The sequence below is a fragment of the Pezoporus flaviventris genome, unplaced genomic scaffold (assembly GCF_033815535.1).
Source record: "Pezoporus flaviventris isolate CSIRO_AGI_PZ_B2104156 unplaced genomic scaffold, CSIRO_AGI_Pfla_v1 ptg000004l, whole genome shotgun sequence".
NCBI classification, from domain to species: domain Eukaryota; kingdom Metazoa; phylum Chordata; class Aves; order Psittaciformes; family Psittacidae; genus Pezoporus; species Pezoporus flaviventris.
Genome location: NW_026892552.1, coordinates 1,765,394 through 1,789,177, shown reverse-complemented (window position 1 = coordinate 1,789,177; position 23,784 = coordinate 1,765,394). Strand labels below are relative to the sequence as shown.

The window sequence follows — 23,784 nt, the reverse complement described above, 5'->3', positions numbered from 1 at the left end:
AGAAGTCCTTTCCTGAAAACAGAGCATTACTGACCTAGAAAACTTAAGTACAAAGGATCTGGCTATACAGAAACAAGGAAACTTGTAGGAGAAAGCAAGATAAAGAACAGCTATCTTTTACCCAGCTCTCCTTCCCCTGAAAAATTTTATCTCCAAAGAGCTTCAAGCGGAGTGTTGGAAACAACAATTTCTTTACAGTGTGCTCCCTCTCAATTTTTTGCAAGTTGGATTTTTAGCAGCAACACAAAATCACCCACCACTTTAGAACAGATTTTCAGAAATGCATAAAAAATAGGTTTTACTAGAGTTCTTGCATACTTGCCTTCTGCGTCATATTTGACTGAGACAGATTATTGAAGATGAAAGCAATCTTTTCCTGGACATTCTCTGGAGGTTCCACAATTCTCTCAGTTTGATCTGTTGCTACTAACAGTGTATCAATGTTGGTAGTATTAATGGAAGGCTGGAAGGAGAACCAGAAGTTAAAAACTGACAATACTTTGAGGCGATATTGAAAGAAACTTGCTCTGTTCTGTCTAGTGAAAATAAAGAATTGAGCTTCATCAGGTGACACCTAGAGTTTCAGTCTCATTTTTAGCAGCATTCTAATGAAGCCAAGTGGGTTTCTTACTCTACAAACCTTGATCAGTACTCTGCAAAAGAATGCTATTATCTACATAACAATCAGGTGTGAAAGACATTAACAACTACACTGTTGATTCTCCCCTCAGTTTGTTCACAACACTTTCAGCTACCTTTGGGTTTTACCTCCTTCAATTTGAGAAGCTTCTTTCCAGAGAACTATACAAACACAGTACAGGAAGCAAGATGGGCTTGACTTCACAGTGCATCAGTTACCACGCAGTAACAACTCTATACACTCTCAGGCAACCCTGTAATGACTCTGAGTTCAGAGGTTTGTTTATGGAAGTGACTAACGATTTTCAAAACCTAATGCATTTAGAACTGCTAGGTCAAATGTGGTTTGGTGAGCAACAAGTGTTGTCAAGCCCCAGTAAGGGCACTGATGTGACAAATTACTTACTGGCACGTCTTTCTTGAAGCTCACTCCAGTTGGTCGGGTGATTGTAATGGTTTTTGCAACAGTGGTGGTGGTTGAGGTGGTAACTACAGTGCTGACTTGGCCAGCAAGAGGAGCTTTTGCTGGAACTTGGGCCTGGGCCTGAGCCTGGGCAAGTGCAATACTTCCAGGGGTGGTGATTGAACCCTGCATCTTCACAGGAGGATCTCTGGATTGCTGTCCATACTCTATGTACTGAAAAAGAAATAAAGCACATACAAAATTTCACATGCAACTACAGAACACCAAGCTCAGTTTTAGCATGAGTAATATAAAGGTTTGCCAACAATCTTTAAAATACTTGATATTAATGCCATTAACAGAATTTGCAAACTACGAGTTTAGTCTTATAAAGCAGATCTTGTCACTATTAACATACTTTCTCACTGGAGAGGAGCCTCAAGCTCTACCCTGACCTCAACAGACTGACATCAAACATCAAGAGACTTGACATCCTTAAAATTCTACAAAGCAGTACTCAAAAAACCCTACCTCTGCAGGCATGGGATAGCAGAGCAAAAGAAGGTAAGAGCCTAGGAGAAATGTTTTGAGTATCAAGAAACTGGCACAGGTTGCCCAGAGAAGCTGTGGCTTCCCCATCCCTGGCAGTGTTCAGGGCCAGGCTGGACAGTGCTCGGAGCAACCTGGTCTAGTGGAAGGTGTTCCTGCCTGGTAGAGGGCTGGAACTGGATGAGATATAAGGTCCCTTCCAACCCAAACCATTCTATGATTTCATACAGCTATGCAGCAAAGTAGATAAAAAGTCTTCCCCAAGGATTTCTACAGACAGAGAGACATGGTAAAGTGCGAAGTTCACAATTAGTAAGCAAACCATAGTTCTGAAACAGCCATCTTCCAAATTTCACATCTTCCACAGTAGAAAATTAGTTTCTTGCTCATTGTAATACATGTACCCAGAAATTGGTAACATCAAACAGTTTCACTAACAGGTTTCAGCCCATATTGGACTGGGCAGCTCTGGGGCGATGGCTTCTCTACCTTCATGTTAGAGCTGACCTTTTTCCTTATATCATGCTCTCAAGCTCTGCCACTGGGATTAGCTTTTCTGTATTTCTATCAATGAAAACATCTTTGAGTCAGATACTGTGACCAACATTGCTATGGACTACAGGGTATTCCAATTACTCTTATCAGGTCTTCAGGAATGAAATTTTTCTTACTTTTCCTCATCTTTATGTGGATTATTTCAGCAGATCTGAGTATGAAACTAAAAACGCAGCTAAATGCCCTCTATTTTAGAGGAAAATTCAAAATACTTAAGGGACTCAAATATGAATTCACTGAAGCACCTGAAAACCTCTGCGAAGAGGTATGTGCACTGGTTGATCATGCAGTTATAGTCAGGCTGTTATTTCTAAATAAGCAACCCAAACATATTTATGGAAACAATAGAGGTATCATATAACCACCTTCAACTGCCCAACCTATCCCACAGCAAAACCTTTAAAGAAAAGGTATTTAATTCTGTGGATGTACACTGCCTAAAATTGTGACAAGTGAGATTATGTTTCCAAAGGAAAACAGGAATTTGCCCAAAAGAATTTAAAATCATAGAAAGCCAGTGTGCTGACACAAACACTCACCTCCTGTAAGTGATGCGGGAACTGTATAAAGTGACTAATAGAAGCCAAGTGCTGACAATACTGGGGATAGTCCTTCAACCTGTCAAACAAAACATCCATCAGTCAGAAGCATAAACCCTGGTCAGAAACAGTATTACAGAGAAATACAAATGTAACACTGGTGTCTCATTCCCATGCTGCATCACAGAATTACTTCTGGACTCTTCGCAGAAGCTGTGCTATAAACAAAGCATCTTCTACAAAGTACTTTTTGTTGCAAAACCTATTTGAAATGAATTCATTTAACAACAAAACACAAGGTTTATTCACAGAAATTCATCCTATATATCTATGCTTCTGACTCAGCACAATTGCATTTATATTCAGTTTTTGCAGTAAGATTGTTGGATAAGTCATTTGTAGTCTGGCTCAGTGTGTTTTAAGCAGCAATCCAGAGTACCCCTAACACCTGAGACAGAAGCTTCACCTATGCACACCAATTATTATAGTTCCACTTGCGAATGCTAGCTGCTAGTACTACTCACTGAGAGTTAAATCTTTATGTCATGCTTAAAATGGTTCTTCAGAAAAGAATATGGCTATGTCTCAAGTATGACAGCCTGAAGAGTCTACACATTCTGCTCACCTAACTCCACAATACAATATCCATCCACAAATGCTGCAAGCAACAGCTTTTATTACAGATGAAATACTCCAGGGCAGATGAACAGGAGAACAGGGCTAGAAAATAACATGCTCCTTGCTTATTAGTCCACACATTTCTTCTCATAACTAATTCCAGGAAGCTTTCTAATGCTTTTCAAGTTCAAGTATCTTCTTCCAGAATGGAGATTTTTCCTCATGGGTATACAGCCCTGCCTACTACAGCTGCCTGCCTTGAGAGATTCCTCTCTTTACAATCCAGTAAAAGCTTTGAGAAAGCTTTAATTTTTGAGATACTTTATGGCATACTTGACATTTCTATGTTAAACCAAAGTCCTAGAGCTAGTTCCTAGCCAGCTTTCAGTAATGAACAGTGAAAACAGCACTTCATTAGAATGTACCTGTAAAGAGAAATTACGTTCACCCTGCTTCTAAGAAGCTGACTTCATCTAACTCAGCACTTCACTGAATTAGTTTTGTCAACAAGCTCACTATATAGTTTCAACATCTCACTTTACCCTACATTTATAAAAGCACCACACTGAAAATTTTGATTTTAAAAGTTACCCTTTAGTACATTAGCACATTTTGTTTCAGTACAGCATATCTTTAAAGTAATGCTGAAGTTGAGATGTGTAAATTTCTAGCACATATAAGCACTCTTGCACTGCATAATTAGAGCAGGTTCAAGGTGTAACAGTACATGTAATGCCTTGTTAAAATATTAATCAAACCCCACACTTACCTATTTTTAAATCTATCTAGTGCAGCAATACCAAAATAGTACATTTTGGACGCAAAAGGCTTTCGTAAGGCTTCAAGAACATAGCGCAGGGCCAGGCCCAATGCCATATAAGTAACCAGTCCTTTCTCTATGATACCACCAAAGAGGCAGGCTGTTATGTGCAGCTCTTTATCTGGGTACTGGGGAAAGAAGCGGTATTCCTCAAACAAGTTCCTCAGCATACAGTTAAACACTTCTCGTTCTCGTTTAATGTTGGAGTCCTTAAACCTCTGCAGCATTTCCAAGACCTGCAAATAAATGGGAAATTGTTACCAACAGATCTGCTTTATTTCAGCTCTTCTGCATCTTCGGGTTTCAAGACTGATTGTGGCTGTTAAAGTAAACTGCAAGTCCACATACTCGACTGCAAAACAGCTGCTTCAAAAACACTCATGTTAGCCTGTAGAAACTACACTGCTACAATAAGCCTCCTCTCCAGGCTTCAGTTATCTCCCATTTCTTTTCAGTAACTGTCTTCACATAAAACTTTTATATGGCTGCCTACTCCATTGCTTCTAAATTAGCAAAATGAAAATTAATGTTCAGTGCTTCCATAATTCACAGCCAAATATATTCAAATAATGTTGAAGTACTTCGAAGAGTGAGTACATGAGACTGATGATTACTCTCACTGAGACTAACCAAAATAATTGTCAAAGCTCTGAAGGCAAAACTTCAGGCACCTTTGTATATTTGGATGTTGTAGTCATTTTTTGATACTTTAAAAACAAATATATTCACGATAAATGTAACTTGTAGAGATTGCTTAAAGGCACACTTTAACAGTTATTTTGAACACACAAGCTTCCACTCCAGGTAGAATTCTTCGTCCCCAGCATGATTTCAGGACTGTTAATTGGACACCTAAAAGTCAAAGCTGAATACAGCAACCAAGTGCAAGTTTAACGTAAAATCATCCTATCTTAGAAATATACAACTTCAACCAAGCAAAAAAGCAATGATGCAAGCATCTACTACAAGCCCTTTACTATTTTCCACTAATACAAGAAGGAACAATTACAACGAAGTTTACAGCAAGTCACTGGACAAGTAATGCAAATGCTGCTGAAGGGAACTCACCTCATCTACAGACATGGTTGGATGTGGTGGATGGTTGTAAATACGCTGGAAGTAGCTGTTTGCCTCATCATCTATTTCTTTGCTAAAGTGCTGATTAGCCTCTGGCCACACCTGAGATAAGTCAGCTGTTAAAAAAGGGAACAGGTATCATGCTCAGAACAACTTGAGGTAGCCAGCATGATTTTATGTAGTCCTATTCAACTCTTTGACCAATCTACACAGAACCTGCTGGTTTTCTTGAAAAGCAGGATATTTAACCTTTCCAGTAGTCAGCAACTGTTATTTAAAAATATATATACAATATATAGTATTTATGCAAAAGAACTGTATCCTAAGACAGGATTAACCTCCTACTGATGCATGCCTAGAATCCACTGCATCCCAAACTAACCTCAGCTGATGCCTTAACCAGATGAATGCAAACAGACTAAAGCATGCTACACAACACTAGCAAGCAGACAAACTCCCACACAAACTTTCAGGTCAGTCAGTGAGTGAGCTTTGAGCAAGTGTCCTGGGTTCAGCAGTAGCAGTCATTTTTCTCCTTAATAGCTGGTGCAGAGCTGTGTTTTTGACTTTCAGCCTGGGAACAGCGCTGATAACACCGATGTTTTCAGTTGCTGTGCAGTAATGTTTACTCTGACCAAGGAGTTCCTCAGTCTCATGCTCTGTCAGGGAGGAGGGGAAGCCAGGAGGAAGCAGAAAGAAGATACCTGACCCAAACTAGCCAAAAAGGAATCCCATACCACAGCACATCAGGCCCAGTATATAAACTGGGGGCAGTTATCCAGAAGGGCTAGATCACTGCTCGGGTCAGGCTGGGTATTGGTCAGCAGCTGGTGAGCTCTGGTACTCTCTTCCCTCGTTATTTCCCTTATCATTATTATCATTGCTGGCAGCAGTAGTGATTTTGTGTTACACTTTAGTTACTGGATTGCTCTTATCTCAATCCATCCGATTTACATTCTTTTGATTCTCCTCCCCATCCCTCCAGGAGCAAGGGGAAGAAGAAGGGGGGGGGGGGGGGGGGGGGGCGCGTGAGCAAGCGTCTGTGTGGTTCTGAATTACCGGCTGGGCTTAAACCACATCAGTTCTTTGTGGCGCCCAAGGGGTTGATAACGACAGATCTGACTAGAGTCTCTCTAATCGTATTTGTGATAAGCATTCATTGTTTCAGATTAATAGTCACTCATCACAATGCTGATATATTGGCTCTCAAAGTTGTTCCTCTAGATCTCAGCTTTTCAGCATGCCGTACCTTACTTACGGCTGGTATTTGCTGTTTTAGTGTTTTATCAGCTGGGGGGCTTGGGCCAAGGTTCTTGTTTAGCTGTACTTTATGGTAATGACTTGTTATACAATAAACTCATTGATCATGAAACTGATCTGGCTTGCACTCCTAGTGTGGTTTTCACCTCTATACTTTGGGAGATATATAATGGAAGTGTTTAGCAATTACACATCTTTTCTAACCTCCTCAGATGGTCAACCTATGAAGGAGACATTCCCTTGCACTACCAGCTCCCCCACCAGACTATCTACAGCATCATATGAGAGTTCTGACTGGTTTGAATGGTGTTTGGGTACCCTTGAGACCTGCCTGCTGATTGTGATGAGGATCACTATGTTGGCATGCATACAGAGTGTGTTTTACCCACGACCATGTCATCTGATCTCGAAAGTTAAGGAGACTCGGGTTTGGGTCTTGTCTAGGGTTAAATGATGATACAGGAGGACCAAGAGATTTTCCCCAAGGCTGGGCAGTCATGAGTGGCAGGGTGTGTGGGATAGTATGGGCAAGTATCTAGGCCAGTGGGCCCCTCCAGTGCTTTGGAACTTCACCACCGAACAAGTGCAAAATCCAGAAAAATTAGTAAAACACTTAAATGAGGTGTGTTGCCATCCTGGTCACACCAGAGAGGGACAAATCATGGCAATGTGCTGGGGCTTGGCCTACGCTTGCAGAGCCCTGGTCAACACTATCCAGCACCTTCAAAGGGAAAAAGATGCCTCTGGATCTGAAGGCAAAGCAACAGACAATGCAGCTACATCAGCCCCAGTGACAAGTACAGCAGCTACTCAAACTCTGACTACAACAGACAACGCAGCTACTCCAAGTACAGCAGCTACCCCAATCCCAGTGACAAATACAGCAGCTACTCAAACTCTGACTACAACAGGCAATGGAGCTACTCCAAGTACAGCAACTACACCAACCCCAGCAACAAGTAGAGCAGGTACTCAAAGCCTGACAGCAACAGACAACTCAGCTGCTGTGCTACTCAACCCCCAAGCACAGCAGCTGCACCAACCCTGACAACAGATACTACACACACTCCAATCACAGTGATAATCACTGCATCTAAGGACCAGTTTGTGCCAATATCAGTTGCCCCTGTAAGCAAGGGGAAAAGCAAACAAGAGGCACATAACCCAACCCATACAATGAAGAAAGATGAAGAACCACTGCAGTTACCACATGGGACAGCATCTGAACCAGAGTTATCATTTCACAGATCAGAGGAAGAAGAGGTGACTTCTTGACCCCAGACCTCAACCGAGCTATGGAATATGTGAAAAGATTTCACTGTCATCCACAGAGCACATCATCACCTGGTTGCTCCAGTGCTGGGACAATGGAGCCAATGGTCATGAACTAGAAGGTAGGGAAGCTAAGCAGCTGGGATCATTTGCCAGGTAAGGAGGAATTGACAAAGCAATTGCAAAAGAGAAACGGTCCCTCAGCCTTTGGAGGTGGCTCTTGGCAGCTGTGAAAGAAAGGTTTCCGTACAAGCATGATGTTAGGAGTCGTTTGGCCAACTGGACCTCAACAGAGAACGGCATCCACCCTCTAAGCGCATGAGCCATTGTAGAGACGACCTGTCATAGGCCGGATGCTGGGAATGCATCCGTAGAACCAGATGAAGTCGAATGTACACAACACACGTGGCTGAAATTTACATGGACTGAACCATCATTATATGCCCACTCACTGGCATCAATAACGTCGCATGATGTAGTACGACCAACAGCAGATAAAATGATTCACCAGCTCCAAGAATTCAAAGACAGTCTCACCCCTTCCATCATTTCAGCTGTGGAAAAACTGTCCCAGGAGTTCAAACAATTGAGGGATGATCTATCTGATCTATCCAGCTCCTCATGTGTACCAACACACGTCTCAGCTGTCAGCGTCCTACTGCTCGAGAGAGAAGATATAGGAGGTACATGCCACAGGCCACCCTATGGTTTTACCTGCGGGATCATGGAAAAGACATAAGGAAGTGGGATGGAAAACCTATCTGAGCTCTGGAGAAATGGGTGTGTGAACTCAGGAGGAGAACAAAGGTCAAGGATGATCATCCCATGAAAGCTGTGGCTTCAGTCTCTGATTAGCAGGTTCCCAGATGGAGGAGTGGAAGAGCTGATTTTACTCCAGCTCATGGGATAAAGAAGACTAATCCCTTTCTACAAGATGTAAGTAACCAACATCAATCGATTTGATAGATGGACCACTTGGTGGATAAAAAACTGGCTACATGGCCGCATGCAAAGAGTTGTGGTCAATGGCTCAATGTCCAGCTGGAGACCAGTAACGAGTGGTGTCCCTCAGGAATCAGTGTTGGGACTGGTCTTGTTCAACATCTTTGTCAGTGACATGGAAAGTGGGACTGAGTGTTGTCTTCAGCAAGTTTGTTGATGACACCAAGCTGTGCGGTTTGGTTGATATGCTGGGGGGAAGGAATGGCATCCAGAGGGACTTGACATGCTTGTGAGGTGGGCTGATGCCACCCTTACGAAGCGTAACCACGCCGCATGCAAGGTCCTGCACCTGGGTCGGAGCAATCCCAGGCACAGCTACAGGTTGGGCAGAGATGAGATTCAGAGCAGCCCTGTGGAGAAGGACTTGGGGGTGTTGGTCAATGAGAAAATGAACATGAGTCGGCTTCAGTGTGTGCTTGCAGCCCAGAAACCCAACTGCATCCTGGGCTGCATCAAAAGGAGCGTGACCAGCAGGTCGAAGGAGGTGATCCTACCCCTCTACTTTGCTCTTGTGAGACCTCACTTGGAGTATTGTGTGCAGTTCTGGTGTCCTCAACATAAAAAGGACATGAAACTGTTGGAACAAGTCCAGAGGAGGACCAAGAGGATGATCAGGGGACTGGAGACCCTCCCCTATGAAGATAGGCTGAGAAAGTTGGGGCTGTTCAGCCTGGAGTAGAGAAGGCTGCATGGAGACCTACGCAGCAGCCTTCCAGCATCTGAAGGGGGCTTACAAGAATGCTGGGGAGGGACTCTTTCATTAAGGACTGTAGTGATAGGACAAGGGGTAATGGGTTAAAACTTAAACAGGGGAAGTTTAGACTGGATATAAGGAGGAAATTCTTTCCTGTTAGGGTGGTGAGGCACTGGAATGGGTTGTCCAGGGAAGCTGTGAATGCTCTGTCCCTGGCAGTGTTCAAGGCCAGGCTGGACAGAGCCTTGGGTGACATGGTTTAGTGTGAGATGTCCCTACCCATGGCAGGGGAGCTGGAACTACATGTTCTTAAGATCCTTTCCAACCCTAACTATTCTACGATTCTATGACTCTATGATTCTATGATCTAACTCCGATCACAATTAGAGGGGCCCTCCCTCCAGCCAGGTGGAGGCAAGGGACAACTGGATTTACTAGACTGTGTGAATCAGATGGCCTAACACATCAGTCCCACAGAAGTATAAGGCTCTAGTAAACACCGGTGCACAGTGTACCCTGATGCCATCAAGCTGTCAAGGGGTGGAACCCATTTATATTTCTGGAGTGACAGGAGGATCATGAGAGTTGACTGTTCTGGAGGCTGAAATCAGCCTGACTAGGAGGAAGTGGCAAAAGCACCCCATTGTCACTGGTCCAGAGGCTCCATGCATCCTTCTCATAGACCATCTCAGGAGAGGGTATTTCAAAGACCCAAATGGGTACCGATGGGCTTTTGGTATTGCTGCTTTGGAGACTGAGGAAACTGAGCAGCTGTCTACCTTGCCTGGTCTCTCAAGAGGATCCTTCTGTTGTGGGGTTCCTGAAGGTCGAAGGACAACAAGTGCCAACTGCGACCACAACAGTGCACTGGCAGTAATACTGCACCAACGAAAACTCCCTGATTCCCACCCCTAAGCTGATCCCCTAAGCTGATCCGTAGACTGGAGAGCCAAGAAGTGATCAGCAGGACCCGCTCACCCTTTAATAGCCCCTATGGCCAGTGTGAAAGTAACAGAGAGGGGAGACCTACAGTAGACTATTCGTGGCCTGAATGAAGTCACACTACCATTGAGTGCTGCCATACTGGACATGCTAGAACTTCAATATGAACCGAAGTCAAAGGCAGCCAAGTGGTATGCCAGTACTGATATTGCCAATGCATTTTTCTCAATTCCTTTGCCAGCAGAGTGCAGGCCACAGTTTGCTTTGACTTGGAGGGGTGTCCAGTACACTTGGAACTGACTGTCCCATGGGTGGAAACACAGGCCTACCATCTGCCCTGGACTGATCCAGACTGCACTGGAACAGAACACCTGCAATACATTGATGACATTATCATGTGGGGCAATACAGTAGAAGTTTTTGAGAAAAGGAGGAAAATAATCCAAATCCTGCTAAATGCCAGTTTTGCCATAAAAGAGAGGGACCTGCACAGGAGATTCAATTTTTGGGAATAAAATGGCAAGATGGATGTTGCCAGATCCCCAAGATGTGATCAACAAGATAACAGCAATGTCTCCACCAACTAATAAGAAAGAAACACAAACTTTCTTGGGTTCTGTGCAGTTCTAGAGAATGCACATCCCAAATTACAGTTTGATTGTAAGACCTCTCTACCATGTAACCCAGAAGAAGAATGATTTCAAATGGGGTCCTGAGCAACAACAGCCCTTTGAACAAATTAAATGAGATAGTTCATGCAGTAGCCCTTGGACCAGTCTGGATTGGGCCAGACATGAAAAATGTACTGTACACTGCAGCCAGGGAGAATGGTCCTACCTGGAACCTCTGGCAGAAAGCTCCAGGGGAGACTCGAGGTTGACTCCTTGGCTTTTGGAGTCAGGGATACAGAGGATCTGAGGCCAGCTATACCCCAACTGAAAAAGAGATACTGGCAGCCTATGAAGGGGTTCGAGCTGCTTCGGAAGTGATTGGCACTGAAGCACAGCTCCTCCTGGCATCCCAGTTGCCTGTCCTGGGCTGGATGTTCAAAGGCAGGGTCCCCTCTACACATCATACAACCAATGCTACATGGAGTAAGCGGGCTGCACTAATTACACAACAAGCTCAAATAGGAAATCCCAGTTGTCCAGGAATTGTAGAAGTCATCATGGACTGGCCAAAGGGCAAAGACTGTGGAACGTCACCAGAGAAGGAAGTGATGTGCGCTGAAGAGGCCCCACCATATAATGAACTATCAGAAAGTGAAAAGCAATATGACTCATTTAGTGATGGGTCTTGCCGTATTGCGGGAAAGCAGAGATGGAAGGCAGCTGTATGGAGTCCCCGATGACAAGCTGCAGAAACTGCTGAAGGAGAGGGTGAATCGAGTCAGTTTGCAGAGGTGAAAGCTATCCAGCTGGCCCTGGACATTGCTGAACAATAGAAGTGGCCAGTACTTTATCTCTATACTGACTCATGGATGGTGGCAAATGACCTCTGGGGGTGGTTGCAGCAATGGAAGCAGAGCAACTGACAACGCAGAGGTAAACCCATCTGGGCTGCTGCACTGTGGCAAGATTATCACTGGCTGGGTGCAGAACCTGGTGTTGAAGGTATGCCATGTAGATGCCCATGTACCCAAGAGTTGGGCCACTGAGGAACACCAGAACAACCAAGTGGATAAAGTTGCTAAGACTACAGTGGCTCAGATGCACTTAGATTGGCAACATAAAGGTGAATTATTTTCGGCCTGGTGGGCCCATGACACTTCGGGCCATCAGGGCAGAGACGGAACACAAAGATGGGCTTGTGATCAATGGGTGGACTTAATAATGGACACTATTGTCCAGGTTATTCATGAGTGTGAAACGTGTGCTGCAATTAGGCAAGTCAAGCGGTTAAAGCCTCTTTGGTATGGACAATGATGCCTGAAGTACAAATACGAGAAGGCCTGGCAGATTGATTATATCACACTGCCGACAACCCGCCAAGGCAAGCGCCATGTGCTTACCATGGTGGAAGCAACCACCGGATGGCTGGAAACATACGCTGTGCCCCATGCCACTGCCCGGAACACTATCCTGGGCCTTGAGAAACAGATTTTGTGGTGACACAGCACCCCAGAGAGAACTGAGTCAGACAATGGGACTCATTTCTGGAATAATCTTATAGACACTTGGGCCAAAAAGCATGGCATTCAGTGGGTGCATCACATTCCCTACCATGCACCAGCCTCTGGGAAAACTGAACGGTACAATGGGCTGTTAAAACTACACTGAGAGCAATAGGTGGTAGGACTTTCAAACATTGGGATACACATTTACCAAACGCCACCTAGCTGGTCAACACCAGAGGATCTGCCAACATAGCTGGCTCAGCCCACTCAGAACTTTTACATACTGTAGAAGGGGATAAAGTTCCTATGGTGCAGATAAAGAATTTGCTGGGGAAGACAGGCTGGGTTATTCCTGCTTCAGGTAAAGGCAAACCCACTCATGGGATTGCTTTTGCTCAGGGACCCAGACATACTTGGTAAAAAGGGAAGATGGGGAAGTCTGATGTGCACCTCAAGGGGATTTGATTTTAGGGGAAAACAGCCAGTGAACTCAATTGTATGCCGTTGCCTGCTGTGTAATGCTTTTATAGCCCACCAACTAGATGTCTTCAGGTCATCAGTGACTGGCTCCGACTTCCCTTCAACCATCATCCCAACAAAGAATGAAATTTAATGAAACCAGACGAGTTCTGCAGTGTCATCAACACGCAACAATTCAACACTGCACACTGTCTGAAAGACTGTTACAAGAGATGGAGCCTGACATCATGGACTGGACAAACTCAGCAGCTTTATAGGGATTTGTCCATGCACTAAGGAATGGTATCTCTTTGTGTGTGTATGTACATATATAGATATACATACACATATAGATATATATATCTCATATAGATACACATATATATATGAGACAAGTGATGGTATATTGAAAAATGTGAGATCTGAGCATGACATGAACGGTGTGGAATAAGGGGTGGATACTGTCCTGGGTTCAGCAGTAGCAGTCATTTTTCTCCTTCTTAATAGCTGGTGCAGAGCTGTGTTTTTGACTTTCAGCCTGGGAACAGCGCTGATAACACCGATGTTCTCAGTTGCTGCTCAGTAGTGTTTACTCTGACCAAGGAGTTCCTCAGTCTCATGCTCTGTCAGGGAGGAGGGGAAGCCAGGAAGGAGAAAGAGGACCCCTGACCCAAACTAGCCAAAGGGGTATTGCATACCATAGCACATCATGCCCAGTATATAAACTGGGGGGAGTTACCTGGAAGGGCTAGATTACTGCTCGGGTCGGGCTGGGTATTGGTCAGCAGCTGGTGAGCGCTTGCATTCTCTTCCCCTGTTATTTCCCTCATCATTATTACTATTGGTGGTAGCAGTAGTGGTTTTGTGTTATACCTTAGTTACTGGACTGCTCTTATCTCAACCCATGGGAGTTACATTCTTTTGATTCTCCTCCCCATCCCTCCAGGAGCAGGGTGAGGAAAAAGGATGGGGTGGAGAGTGAGCAAGCAGCTGCATGGTTCTGAATTACCAGCTGGGCTTAAACCACGACAGCAAGTTTGCACTGGATGTTCAAGCCCCAAAATATAAAGCACTGGTCAATACAGCTGCCTCCATCTGTACAGATCAGTAACTTTGCTTTCATGGAGGAGCTATTGAAGGAAACACACAGTATGAGGAGTGTGGAAGGTTTAGCATATGGCTATGCCTCCTAAAGGCAACAGCTGATTGCTCAAACATTTAGTTGTGAGCATACTTTAGAGGCATAAATGAATAAAGAATAATGGCTCAGTATTAGGAACCAAATTATTCCTTCCAAAAACCATCTCCCCACCAACTTTTGTTAGTTTTATTTGCATCCCATTTTGCAGTCTGATTCACTGCTTCATCTGTCAAGTTCTCTGCTGCAAGAGCACCTTATCCCAGTAGCTTTGTTTAACCTTGTTACAAACCCAAAATAACCCTCTTACCAGATGCATACAGTTCTCTGCAAAAAGGACAAAACTTTTGTTCAAAACACAGCACAACAAAATATGACACAAACACTGTTCATGCAAATCCACCATGTTACGTTTTTATGCTAATAGCTTTTTAACTCTCACCCCAGCCACTTGGCAAGGTTTCAATACAGAGTTCAGAAGCACCTTTTCCACATTAATGGCATAATACAAGAGCCACTTCACAGCTTCTAACATTTACCGCCTACAGAGCCAAGCCTCCCCTGAAGAAAATGCAGGTTAACTCCGTAACACAGTCACACTTCACAGCCACAGACAACACTACCACTTACAAGGTTTCATCTTACTCTGCTGGAATGTAGGCTGGTTCAGTCCAGATGTGCTCAGCTTCCTTTGCACGAAGGGGTCATTGTTCACCGCAGGAATGCCCAGGGCTCCAGTTCCTATGCCAGTCAGGCTACCCGTAGTAAGACCACCTACTGAAACAGAAACCCATAGTAAGACCTCCTACTAAAAAGCAAACAGCTTGTAATCTCAGTTGTACCCTCTACAATACACACTCATCATTCCAGGCACTTGTTGTTTCCAACTCCAAGCTCTAGAACTTCGTAACTGTCTAATATTATGCAGTTTTCTCTCATGCAATTCTTCATATCTGTCTTAATATAAAATAAAGCTACCAAAATCTGCCAAAATTTACCCCTCTTGATTCTCAAACTTTTTACCTACTGCAGTTCAACATTCCAGTTTAAGAAGCAACCTAGGAGCAAGGACTGTGTAATTCCCTCCCACGACACAGAGCTGTCAGCCCAGTAATTTCCAACCACAGCAGTAATAGTGCCTTAGTTCCAATATGTCACAAATACAAACCACTCCACTGGATAGCAGTACCTGGAAGCTGTGAAGACAGTCCTCCAATGCCACTGAAGCCCGTTGTCTGGTTTTGGGTAGAAAGAGGGGGGAACGCTTTTGCTGGTGACTGTGGAGTACTGAATGCAGAGCCCAAGTTTGGAGGGAAGCCTTGCATGCTCTGAGTGTGAGGAGCAGCTGAACCACCTAAGCTAAGAGATGCCATTCCTGCAAGTGAGTCGATCTGAAGAAAGGAAGATTATACACAGACATACATGAACCCAAATCAAGCTGATTTTTGGCAGGTTTTGTACAGAGACAGCAATGTATCAAGACATTCCTGAGAAGAGCTCTTTTGCATGTTTACTGCATGATTCTCAAGTCATCCAGATCACCCCCAAAAAATTTGTCTACAGAATACCGTTTCATTTTTAATTCTACGATCCCACAAACTCCTATTCTATCAGAGGTTTTACAGAAAGGCCAATTGTTCCATAGTCTCCACCTAAGTTTAACAACAGTAAACGCTTGTTAAGTAGCAGCATGTTTGTACTAGTTTATGCTCTGCAGTTTACAACCTCAGACATCACCCCAAGACTTAAAGGCTATTTCATATCAAGCTTATAGAGTATTTTTGACTGTCTGAAGGATCCCGTTATGCCCAGTTTTCACAGGTAAAAATACCTGAATCCAGTCTTCACAGTAATACCTGAGTGATAAGCAGGAGGGAGGAACAATACCAGCTAACAAAGCAGTAACTTAAGAGCTCCTGACTAGCAACAGCAGAAAACAGTTTCCTACCCAAAAGACAGCACGACTACAAATAACATCTGCTGCTCCATTTATTCACTGCAGTTATTTGCAGCAAGTTGCCAAGATACCTGGTAGATCTGATGAGGAACTTCAATAAAGCAGCAATTTACAAGGAAACTGCTTTCTCTATTTAGTTTAAATGATGCTTCAGACATTCTTAAATGCTGAACTGCCACTAATGCATGTGAAAACACTTGTCACTGTTTTAAAATCTGACAGTGAATATAATAGCTAGAAGCAAAACCTGTCTGTAATGTGTTGCTCTCAGAGGAGGAAGGGATGATGAGTGGCAGGGAGTAGCTTAAATGTACTTTGTTTTTAAAAGAGCAGTTGAGAGCTGAAGAGCCCCAGTTACAAGTCCTTATGCTCTAGCACTGTTGCTTGGTCAGTGAAGCTACAAACAAGACACATGAGGCTCAAAGGCAGTGCTTAATTTTCACAAGTCTTAGTACATTTTAGCACTTCAAAAGAAACACTTATTTTAAATAAACCAAATCTCTATCCCTCCTCAGTGCTACCATCCTGCTATACTTCAGTTATCTTACAGGCATCCATGAAGATAGCTCTGACATACAACCCTCATGCATTATTCTGCAGTTACAAGCAAGTTATCTAGACATGCAAGCATAAAACTAAGGGATCCAGATCATGTTTCACTTAGTTCTGCTGAAAAGTGTTTAAACAGTGGAGTGGAACTAGTGGTAAAACACCAGCTTCTAAAAACACATCACATTATTCATCTACCTGTACAGGAGAGATGGCATCCAAGCTGCTAGCGCTGGGCGGGCGTCCTTTGGGCATGACTCCAGGTGGTGGCTGCCTGGCTTTATTCATGACATTGCTGCAGTTAGCTACCATGGTGAGGATTGTCTCCGACAGCTCCTGAGAAACACTCCTACAACATGGAAGTAGGGTAGCGAGCCATGCAACAGTTCTCAAACTAGAGCCCCTATTTATTTGGTTTTCTTACAGAAATTTGGGTCACACTTCACCAATAGAAGCTTCAAAGCAACCCCCAGCAGAAGCTATATTTTGTTACTCGCAAAATTTGTGCTACATGTCCCAAGAGAAACAGCTGTATTTAAACAGATAATTCTAAACTGTATTTCTAAAAATTAATCTCCAACAGAATATTCCTTTGTTTCCACTAATGCAAATACTGCTTTACAGTTACCCCAGCAAATAATGACTTGCAGAAAGCTTGGATATGTACCTACATGGCTCCAGCAGTCCTTGGAAGAGCAGACTATCTACAACACTTTGACTGCTGTTGTTCACATTATGGGCTCTATACAGCTCAGCCTCATGAATTCAACCACACAATAATGATGTGGTGATCACTTGCTTAAATCTGCTCCTCAAGGCTCCTTCCTGTCCTGACATCACAGTTTGTGATTATTCCCATTCTGAACCCACATTACACACAAGATCTCTCCAAAAGGAGATACAACATGACTAAAGCTTAGTTTACACACTCAGAAGACAAAAAATGAGAGGTGAATACCATCACCCGCTCCACTGAAATTCATCTGTCTGAACTGAAACATGCTTCCTGCATTAACATGAAACCAAAACAAAAAGGAAATCAAAGTAATCAAGGAAATTGTACTCAAAAGCCAACAGAGTTCAAACTTCCAAATTAAGACACTACACAATCAAGAGCAGTCAGTACTTCTTTCCAAGGTATTCCATGTCTGGCTGCCAGGTTCCTAAAGCAGAAGGAAAGCCAGCTCTGCTGCGGACATACCTAACCACAAGCACACTAACACAAAACTGACGTTTTCCTTTTGGAAAATACAGCCAACTGTTTATGGCTTTCCAACGCACTCTTGTTACCTTCTCTGAAGATTCCTCATTTTAACTCAATTTACACAAGCTTTTACTGCACAGCTTTTGGGGTGAGGGGAAAGAAAGAGGAACCATCCTGACAATTAAGGCAGAAAAACAAAGTGCAGATCAACCTTCAGCTTTGGCAAGTATCCCATTACAGGCTAACACACAGCTATCAGCTTCCAGTTATTTTTTAACACTATTAGCTCACCCAAGACATGGGAATCTGGTGAGCAGGTTTCCATATAGGGCAACGAACATTTTATCAACTGTTCCATAAGCTGTTTCTTTACGTGCTTTAACACCCTCTCACCAAGGCAAGTAATTTTAAAAGCAAGGAGCTTGTGGGATTTATCAAACAGCAATCAGAAACCTAACTTCAAATGAAAAAACTCAGAGGGAGTTGCTTTGAGAAAGTGGACCCAGACCTGAAGACAGGGCTTTCAGCATGGCATGTGGTAGGCTCAGTAACTACAGAATGTATTTGCCTACATTCCAATGCCACAGACTCAGAAATCTCAACATTCAAATGTATGTATGACCAACTAACAGGCTTTTTTTCTGAACAGGGCTTTTTTCTGATGTAGGAGGCATTCCAAGACTGTACAGCACCGCAGCTAAACAGGGAACAGGACTGGGGACTGAAGAGCTGGGTTCTCACATGGTTACCACCATCTTTTGGCTCTCCCCCCTTTTTTTTATAGGGGATAGATAAAAAACAGCCCACAATGAAGACTAAACCAGGCTTACATTCATAGAGTTTGAGACGGTGACTAGTTAGGCCATTAGTGCTTTGGAGCAAACCACTAATACCATAACCTTCAGTTTCTAGATGGCAGGACAACTTCTTTATCAAAGGACACACTGAATCAAGATGCAAACATCACAGTAGTTTTAGATAGTACAAAACTGCAGTTTTCACAAAAGGCCCCACCAAAACCCTTCATGCAAGGCAGATTATATCAAGTAGTACATAGGTAGGCATGATTTGGTAAGTAGATCTTAAAGAAAATGATCGTACTTTCAAGTTTTATGTAAAAATGTATTCAGGTGTCCAGTCTAATCAATGCAATTCCTAGAAGAGAACCAGAGGAAAACTGTAAGAGAACTTTTGAAACACAAGTAAGGAGGAGAGCCAGCAAACAGCTCTAGAGGAGCAAAACTGACACCTTAAGGGAAACTCCAGCTTGCTGGAATAACAAGGGTTTTTTTTAAGCCATTTTTACAAAGATTTTTCATTCTCTTGGGCACAGGCAGCCAAAAGCCTCTTCTCTTCTTGAGGGAGGGACAGAGAAGGAAAGACTGTTCCCCCACCCACTGACACACTGGGGCTGTGCTAGACATGACAACATGGAAGAGACACTGCTGCGCTCTCAACTCACTGCAGCTCCTTCAGGAGAGGACTTCTCATAGGCACTTTGCAACCAAGTCACAAGCTTGCTCAGCCTGTGGCGCCCACAAGCACCCCAACTTCATTATAAAAGCAGTCAGTAATAGAAGGAACACTTACTGCCTTTTGAAGCCTCTCTGCTATATGATGCCACAACTGCAGTGCTCACCAGTGGTAAACAAGTGGCACCAAAACCAAAAGAGTCTCAGAACATGCAAGGTCCTGATGGCTAAAAAAAGCATCTCCCTGGACATAAACCAGGACAAGAAAAACTACAGCCTAATTAAGGAGGTGGCTCCTAAACCCCTAGATTTAGGAGATGCCAGACTTCAGCTGGTGAAGTGGAACTACCCTCCCAGATATATATAATATTTACCATGATCTTAATCTTCTAGTCTTCACAATGCCTACTTCCATTCATGACTGAAACCTGAGCTAGCTAATTAAAGCAACTGCTTCATGAAAGAAATCCTAGCATTTTCTTTTAAAAGCTCAAAGAGATTAACAAACGGAAAATGACTGCAAGTAGGTCACATTCTTGCATAAAAGGGAATACAAGTAGCTATAAAAAGAAACCAAAAGCTGAGAGAATTGTGCCAGTAGAGAACTAGTAGCTCTTGGAATTAACTGAATAAATAAAACTTGGTAACATATGAAGATTCAGAACACAGTGATGTCAGATGCAAGTAAAGACTACAATTAACTATTAAACCTCTAAAATCTGGATGTGGTAGGATGTAAAATAAATGTAATTTCTGAACTGTAGTTGCAGAAGATGTACTCTGAGTTGAAAAGTAACAGCCATCTTCTCGGTCCAAGAGGCATGCCATTGTATTTCAGGAGTGATATTCAAATAGCATCCATTGTGTTTCAGGAGTGATATTCAAGTAGCATTTTGAAGTTTAACTGCACAGGTCACAGAAAAAAATCAGGAGAATCCTTTATTTTATAATCTTAGAGCTACCTCAAATTCCCTTCTAGACCAAATACTCTTCATGACAAATCCATGCTGATACTCATTTCCTGGCACCTACATCAGAGCCATGAATCATCCTGGATACCTTTAAAAATGTTCCTTAAAACTTTCAAGACAACACTGGCTAAACCAAAGGACACAACAGAAGCCTGAGACACACACTGAGACACCTCAGCCTATTTCAGTGTCAAAATTTAACACCAGAACTAGCACCATCTCCAGCTTTCAAACCCCTCTGGCTCACATGTCACACTATGCTACACCTCTGAAATACCGCTGCAGTTAAACACCAGCTTGATCTTACGGCAGCAAGAAATGACACCGCAAATATTTTACAACACTGTCATTTTAAAAAACAGTAAAAACTGGTTTGCCCAATTTCAGTTTCCATCAGCCTTTCTGCAGTTTGCCCCTCCCTCTAGCAAATACAATGCCCCCCCCCCCCCCCCCCCGACCCACACCTTTTATTCTTGACACTAGCTTAACAACCTGATTTGAGAAATATCTTGGATGTTTTTCACTCTTTTAACTACTTCCAGACTGTCTAAAATGAAGACAACAGAAGTTACATGACTAGTTTCAGTCTCAGTTACATTACTTACAACCACCTTGTACCACTTTGCTCCAATACATAATGACTGCATTAGCCCTTTCTGCTAGGGTAGCAACCACAGAGACATTTGCTTAACATACTCACAATATCCTTTCCCCAATATCCTTTCCCCAGTCACTGTTTTCCAACATGCCATCCCATTCCATACTTATGGCCTGTATTCCTTCTTGTCCAAATTATAACCCTGTATCTAGTCATTAACAATCCAGGATCAGACTAAGCAGCCATCTCCCATTACGAAGATCAGGTAACCTAATTATAAAGACAGGAGCACTCAAACTCTTGTGACTTACCCTACAACAGAAGTTTCAGTGCAAAATTAAACATATTTCTGGATCTATGACTGCAAGCTTATTTACTCTCATGAGCCCCATTCTCTATGTGAAATTCCAAACCAGCTGTGAGCACAAGCCAGCAAACAAGCTGCAAACAGATTACACATTCTGCATAAGCAATCCTTACCCAGCACAAGCTTGAAGACATGCCAACATAGTCGCCAAGGTTTCTGGAGGAAGTTGAGCACTTTTGGGTTGGTCTTTTTCTGGAGCAAGGCCACCCAGGATAGATGGACATCTTCTCTTTAAGAAAGTCATACAGGCCTGGATGAAAGGCTCCTGAGGAAAAAAATGTTCTGTTAAATCTCCCAGACAGCATCTAAGCCATGATTTCAAACTTGGCAACTGCACCGTGGAAGGAACTGCACTAAGCTATTATTCAGTGAAAACACTGAACTATCAGACCATGGAGACTTTCCACAACTTTAAAGCTACTTATAAAACTGTTAAAGTGACTTAAGTTTCTCACTTATAGAGTGCAGAAATAAGAAGAAAAATCCTGTTTTACCCCATGCTCCCGAATTTTATCTGTGAGCCATTTATCAAGTTTGAGGTATTCCCGTCGAGAGGCAAGTGCAGCAAGATCAATAACAAAGGCAAATGGAGTACCATTTAGCAGCATTGACAAGGCCTAAAGGAAAAAAAATAAAAAAAATCAGAAGACTACAAGTGAAGGCACAAGGACAGACACCCCTTCTGCTTTTCCTTTCTAATCCTCATATAGTTTTTAGTAAAGCAGTCTTGCTATCACACAGAATGCCAGCCTGGTTTGGATTGGAAGGGAACTCAGACCATCCAGTTCCCATCCAAGGCAGGGACACCTTCCACTAGACCAGGTTGCTCCAAGCCCTGTCCAACCTGGCCTTGAACACTGCCAGGGATGGAGCAGCCACAGCTTCTCTGGGCAACCTGTGCCAGAGTCCCACCACTTTCACAGGAAAGAATTTTCTTCATGCTGTTATGCTTTGTCAACAAAAAGACTGGTATTACACCTTCACCTATAGCTTGCTAAGGAGAGAAATCAGCAAAAAGCTCTCATCTGCCATCATGATCCTATCCCTTCTTTGAAGCCATGTTGTATTGACTGTTTTAAATTCCTTTTTATTAATATCCACCAGCAAGTGGAGCTACCAAGTTGACACTGCCACTAAATTAATCATAAGAGCCTATCACTTCCCTGCAATCAGAGCTCAACCTCTTCAGAGCTCTTTGAATGTATCTCCTCAAAAGTGTTCATCTCTGAAACAGAAACTGCTACAACAAAACTGACTTCCAGCAGCAGCTGGTGCTTTTGCACTTTGAGACATCCAATTATTTTGTATTTAGCTTTACGAAGCAGTAAAGACTTCAAAGAAGCTAGTCACAACTTCCAGTCTCTTTTGAGAGTGTGTAAGCAAATAAACCATTGCAGTATTCTTAAGAAATCCCCATACATTAAGCTTAGCAGTGTCACCTTCACACAATTACCTCATGGATATTTTCTGTATTCCAATTTCAACAGTATTCAAGGTTAAAGCAGTCAAAGCTCTTCCTGGATTTACAGTACATTCACATAGCAATCAGGTCTATTATACTGCCTCCCAAATAACTTGTCAGCTAAGCCACAGTAACCAACTCTACTGCAAGCACCAAGTAAAATGTCTTTAGTTCACGAGAAGGCTAGAAAGCATCCGCAGTCAGACACCACAATTCACTGAAAAGCACTTGAAGCCACATGAACATAGGTTGCTGGTTTTCTTTTTTAAACCAAGATGAGGTACAGCAGTAACAACTCAATTCAGACAAACTAAGTACTAAATTAGTCTCAACTAAGCTTAGCTTTTCTTAAAGCTGGGCAAGTCTGCACAAGACCCTGGACAAATAAATAACAGTACTCTCTGGGAAGCTCACCTTCAAGTCTTGTGCCACATCAAGAATACGTGAGAGTTTTGCTTGGTCATACTGCTCTCCTCTCATGTACCACTCTGCCATTGCATGCATGATCAGCTGACGAATTGAAGGAGACTGGCCCTAAGGAGAATTACATTAGAATTGTACTTCATGCCTCTAGAAAAAATATCAGCTATGTGAACATTAAGTAGAATAGCTTACTTCTAAAGCCTTACTTGCAAACATTATTTGCTCTTTAGTTTCAGAACTTCTCTTCTGAGTTGAGCTGTTTTTGTGCAATAGCAAACTATACTGGAGCAACTAAAGGATGTAGGATAACTACAAATGGCATGTACATCCTCATCTCTCTCCTCCCTTTTGCAGAGAAACTGCTTTAGGAATACACAGATCATTTACACAATGTTACGCCTGGTGACACCCTGAAGTGTGAATAACAATGTCACACCTTAACATGGAAAACAGTATCTAGCTGTTTATAGGGGCAATTTCAAACTACAGCACAAATAAAAGAGTTTGATGGCAGCAAGGGTTTTGCTTAAAGTTCCCTCGTATGGGGAAGTGAGACATCCTCAAGTTGTGGAATGGCATCATGTCATATGCCAGCCATCACTGTGTAGGGTAGGAAGCCAACTCTGTGGGAAAAGTCCATATTCTGCCATTTCAAGACCTTATGCAAAAAGCACAACACTTCTTCCCCTCATTCTGCA

At 43.0% G+C, this 23,784-nt stretch overlaps 1 protein-coding gene and 1 non-coding gene across 13 annotated transcripts in view; both read right to left on the bottom strand.

Annotated features, from left to right (window-relative positions):
• CNOT1 (CCR4-NOT transcription complex subunit 1) overlaps positions 1-23,784 on the bottom strand; it is a 64,134-nt gene that overhangs the window by 21,313 nt on the left and 19,037 nt on the right. For 5 of the 12 annotated variants that reach the window (XM_061445442.1, XM_061445448.1, XM_061445444.1 and 2 more), the window contains 11 exons: positions 23,078-23,197; positions 21,696-21,818; positions 21,315-21,466; positions 16,788-16,938; positions 15,273-15,474; positions 14,714-14,860; positions 5,192-5,316; positions 4,073-4,359; positions 2,686-2,764; positions 1,046-1,276; positions 323-463 (listed from right to left, as the gene is read on the bottom strand). In XM_061445442.1, coding sequence (XP_061301426.1) covers positions 323-463; positions 1,046-1,276; positions 2,686-2,764; positions 4,073-4,359; positions 5,192-5,316; positions 14,714-14,860; positions 15,273-15,474; positions 16,788-16,938; positions 21,315-21,466; positions 21,696-21,818; positions 23,078-23,197 — 1,758 coding nt within the window. The remainder of the gene's footprint in view (positions 1-322; positions 464-1,045; positions 1,277-2,685; positions 2,765-4,072; positions 4,360-5,191; positions 5,317-14,713; positions 14,861-15,272; positions 15,475-16,787; positions 16,939-21,314; positions 21,467-21,695; positions 21,819-23,077; positions 23,198-23,784) is intronic. The other 7 variants (XM_061445446.1, XM_061445451.1, XM_061445445.1 and 4 more) reach the window with 4 other exon arrangements.
• Positions 16,347-16,474, bottom strand: LOC133265182 (small nucleolar RNA SNORA50). Its single transcript, XR_009741877.1, has one exon. It is a non-coding gene; the product is annotated as a small nucleolar RNA SNORA50 (small nucleolar RNA).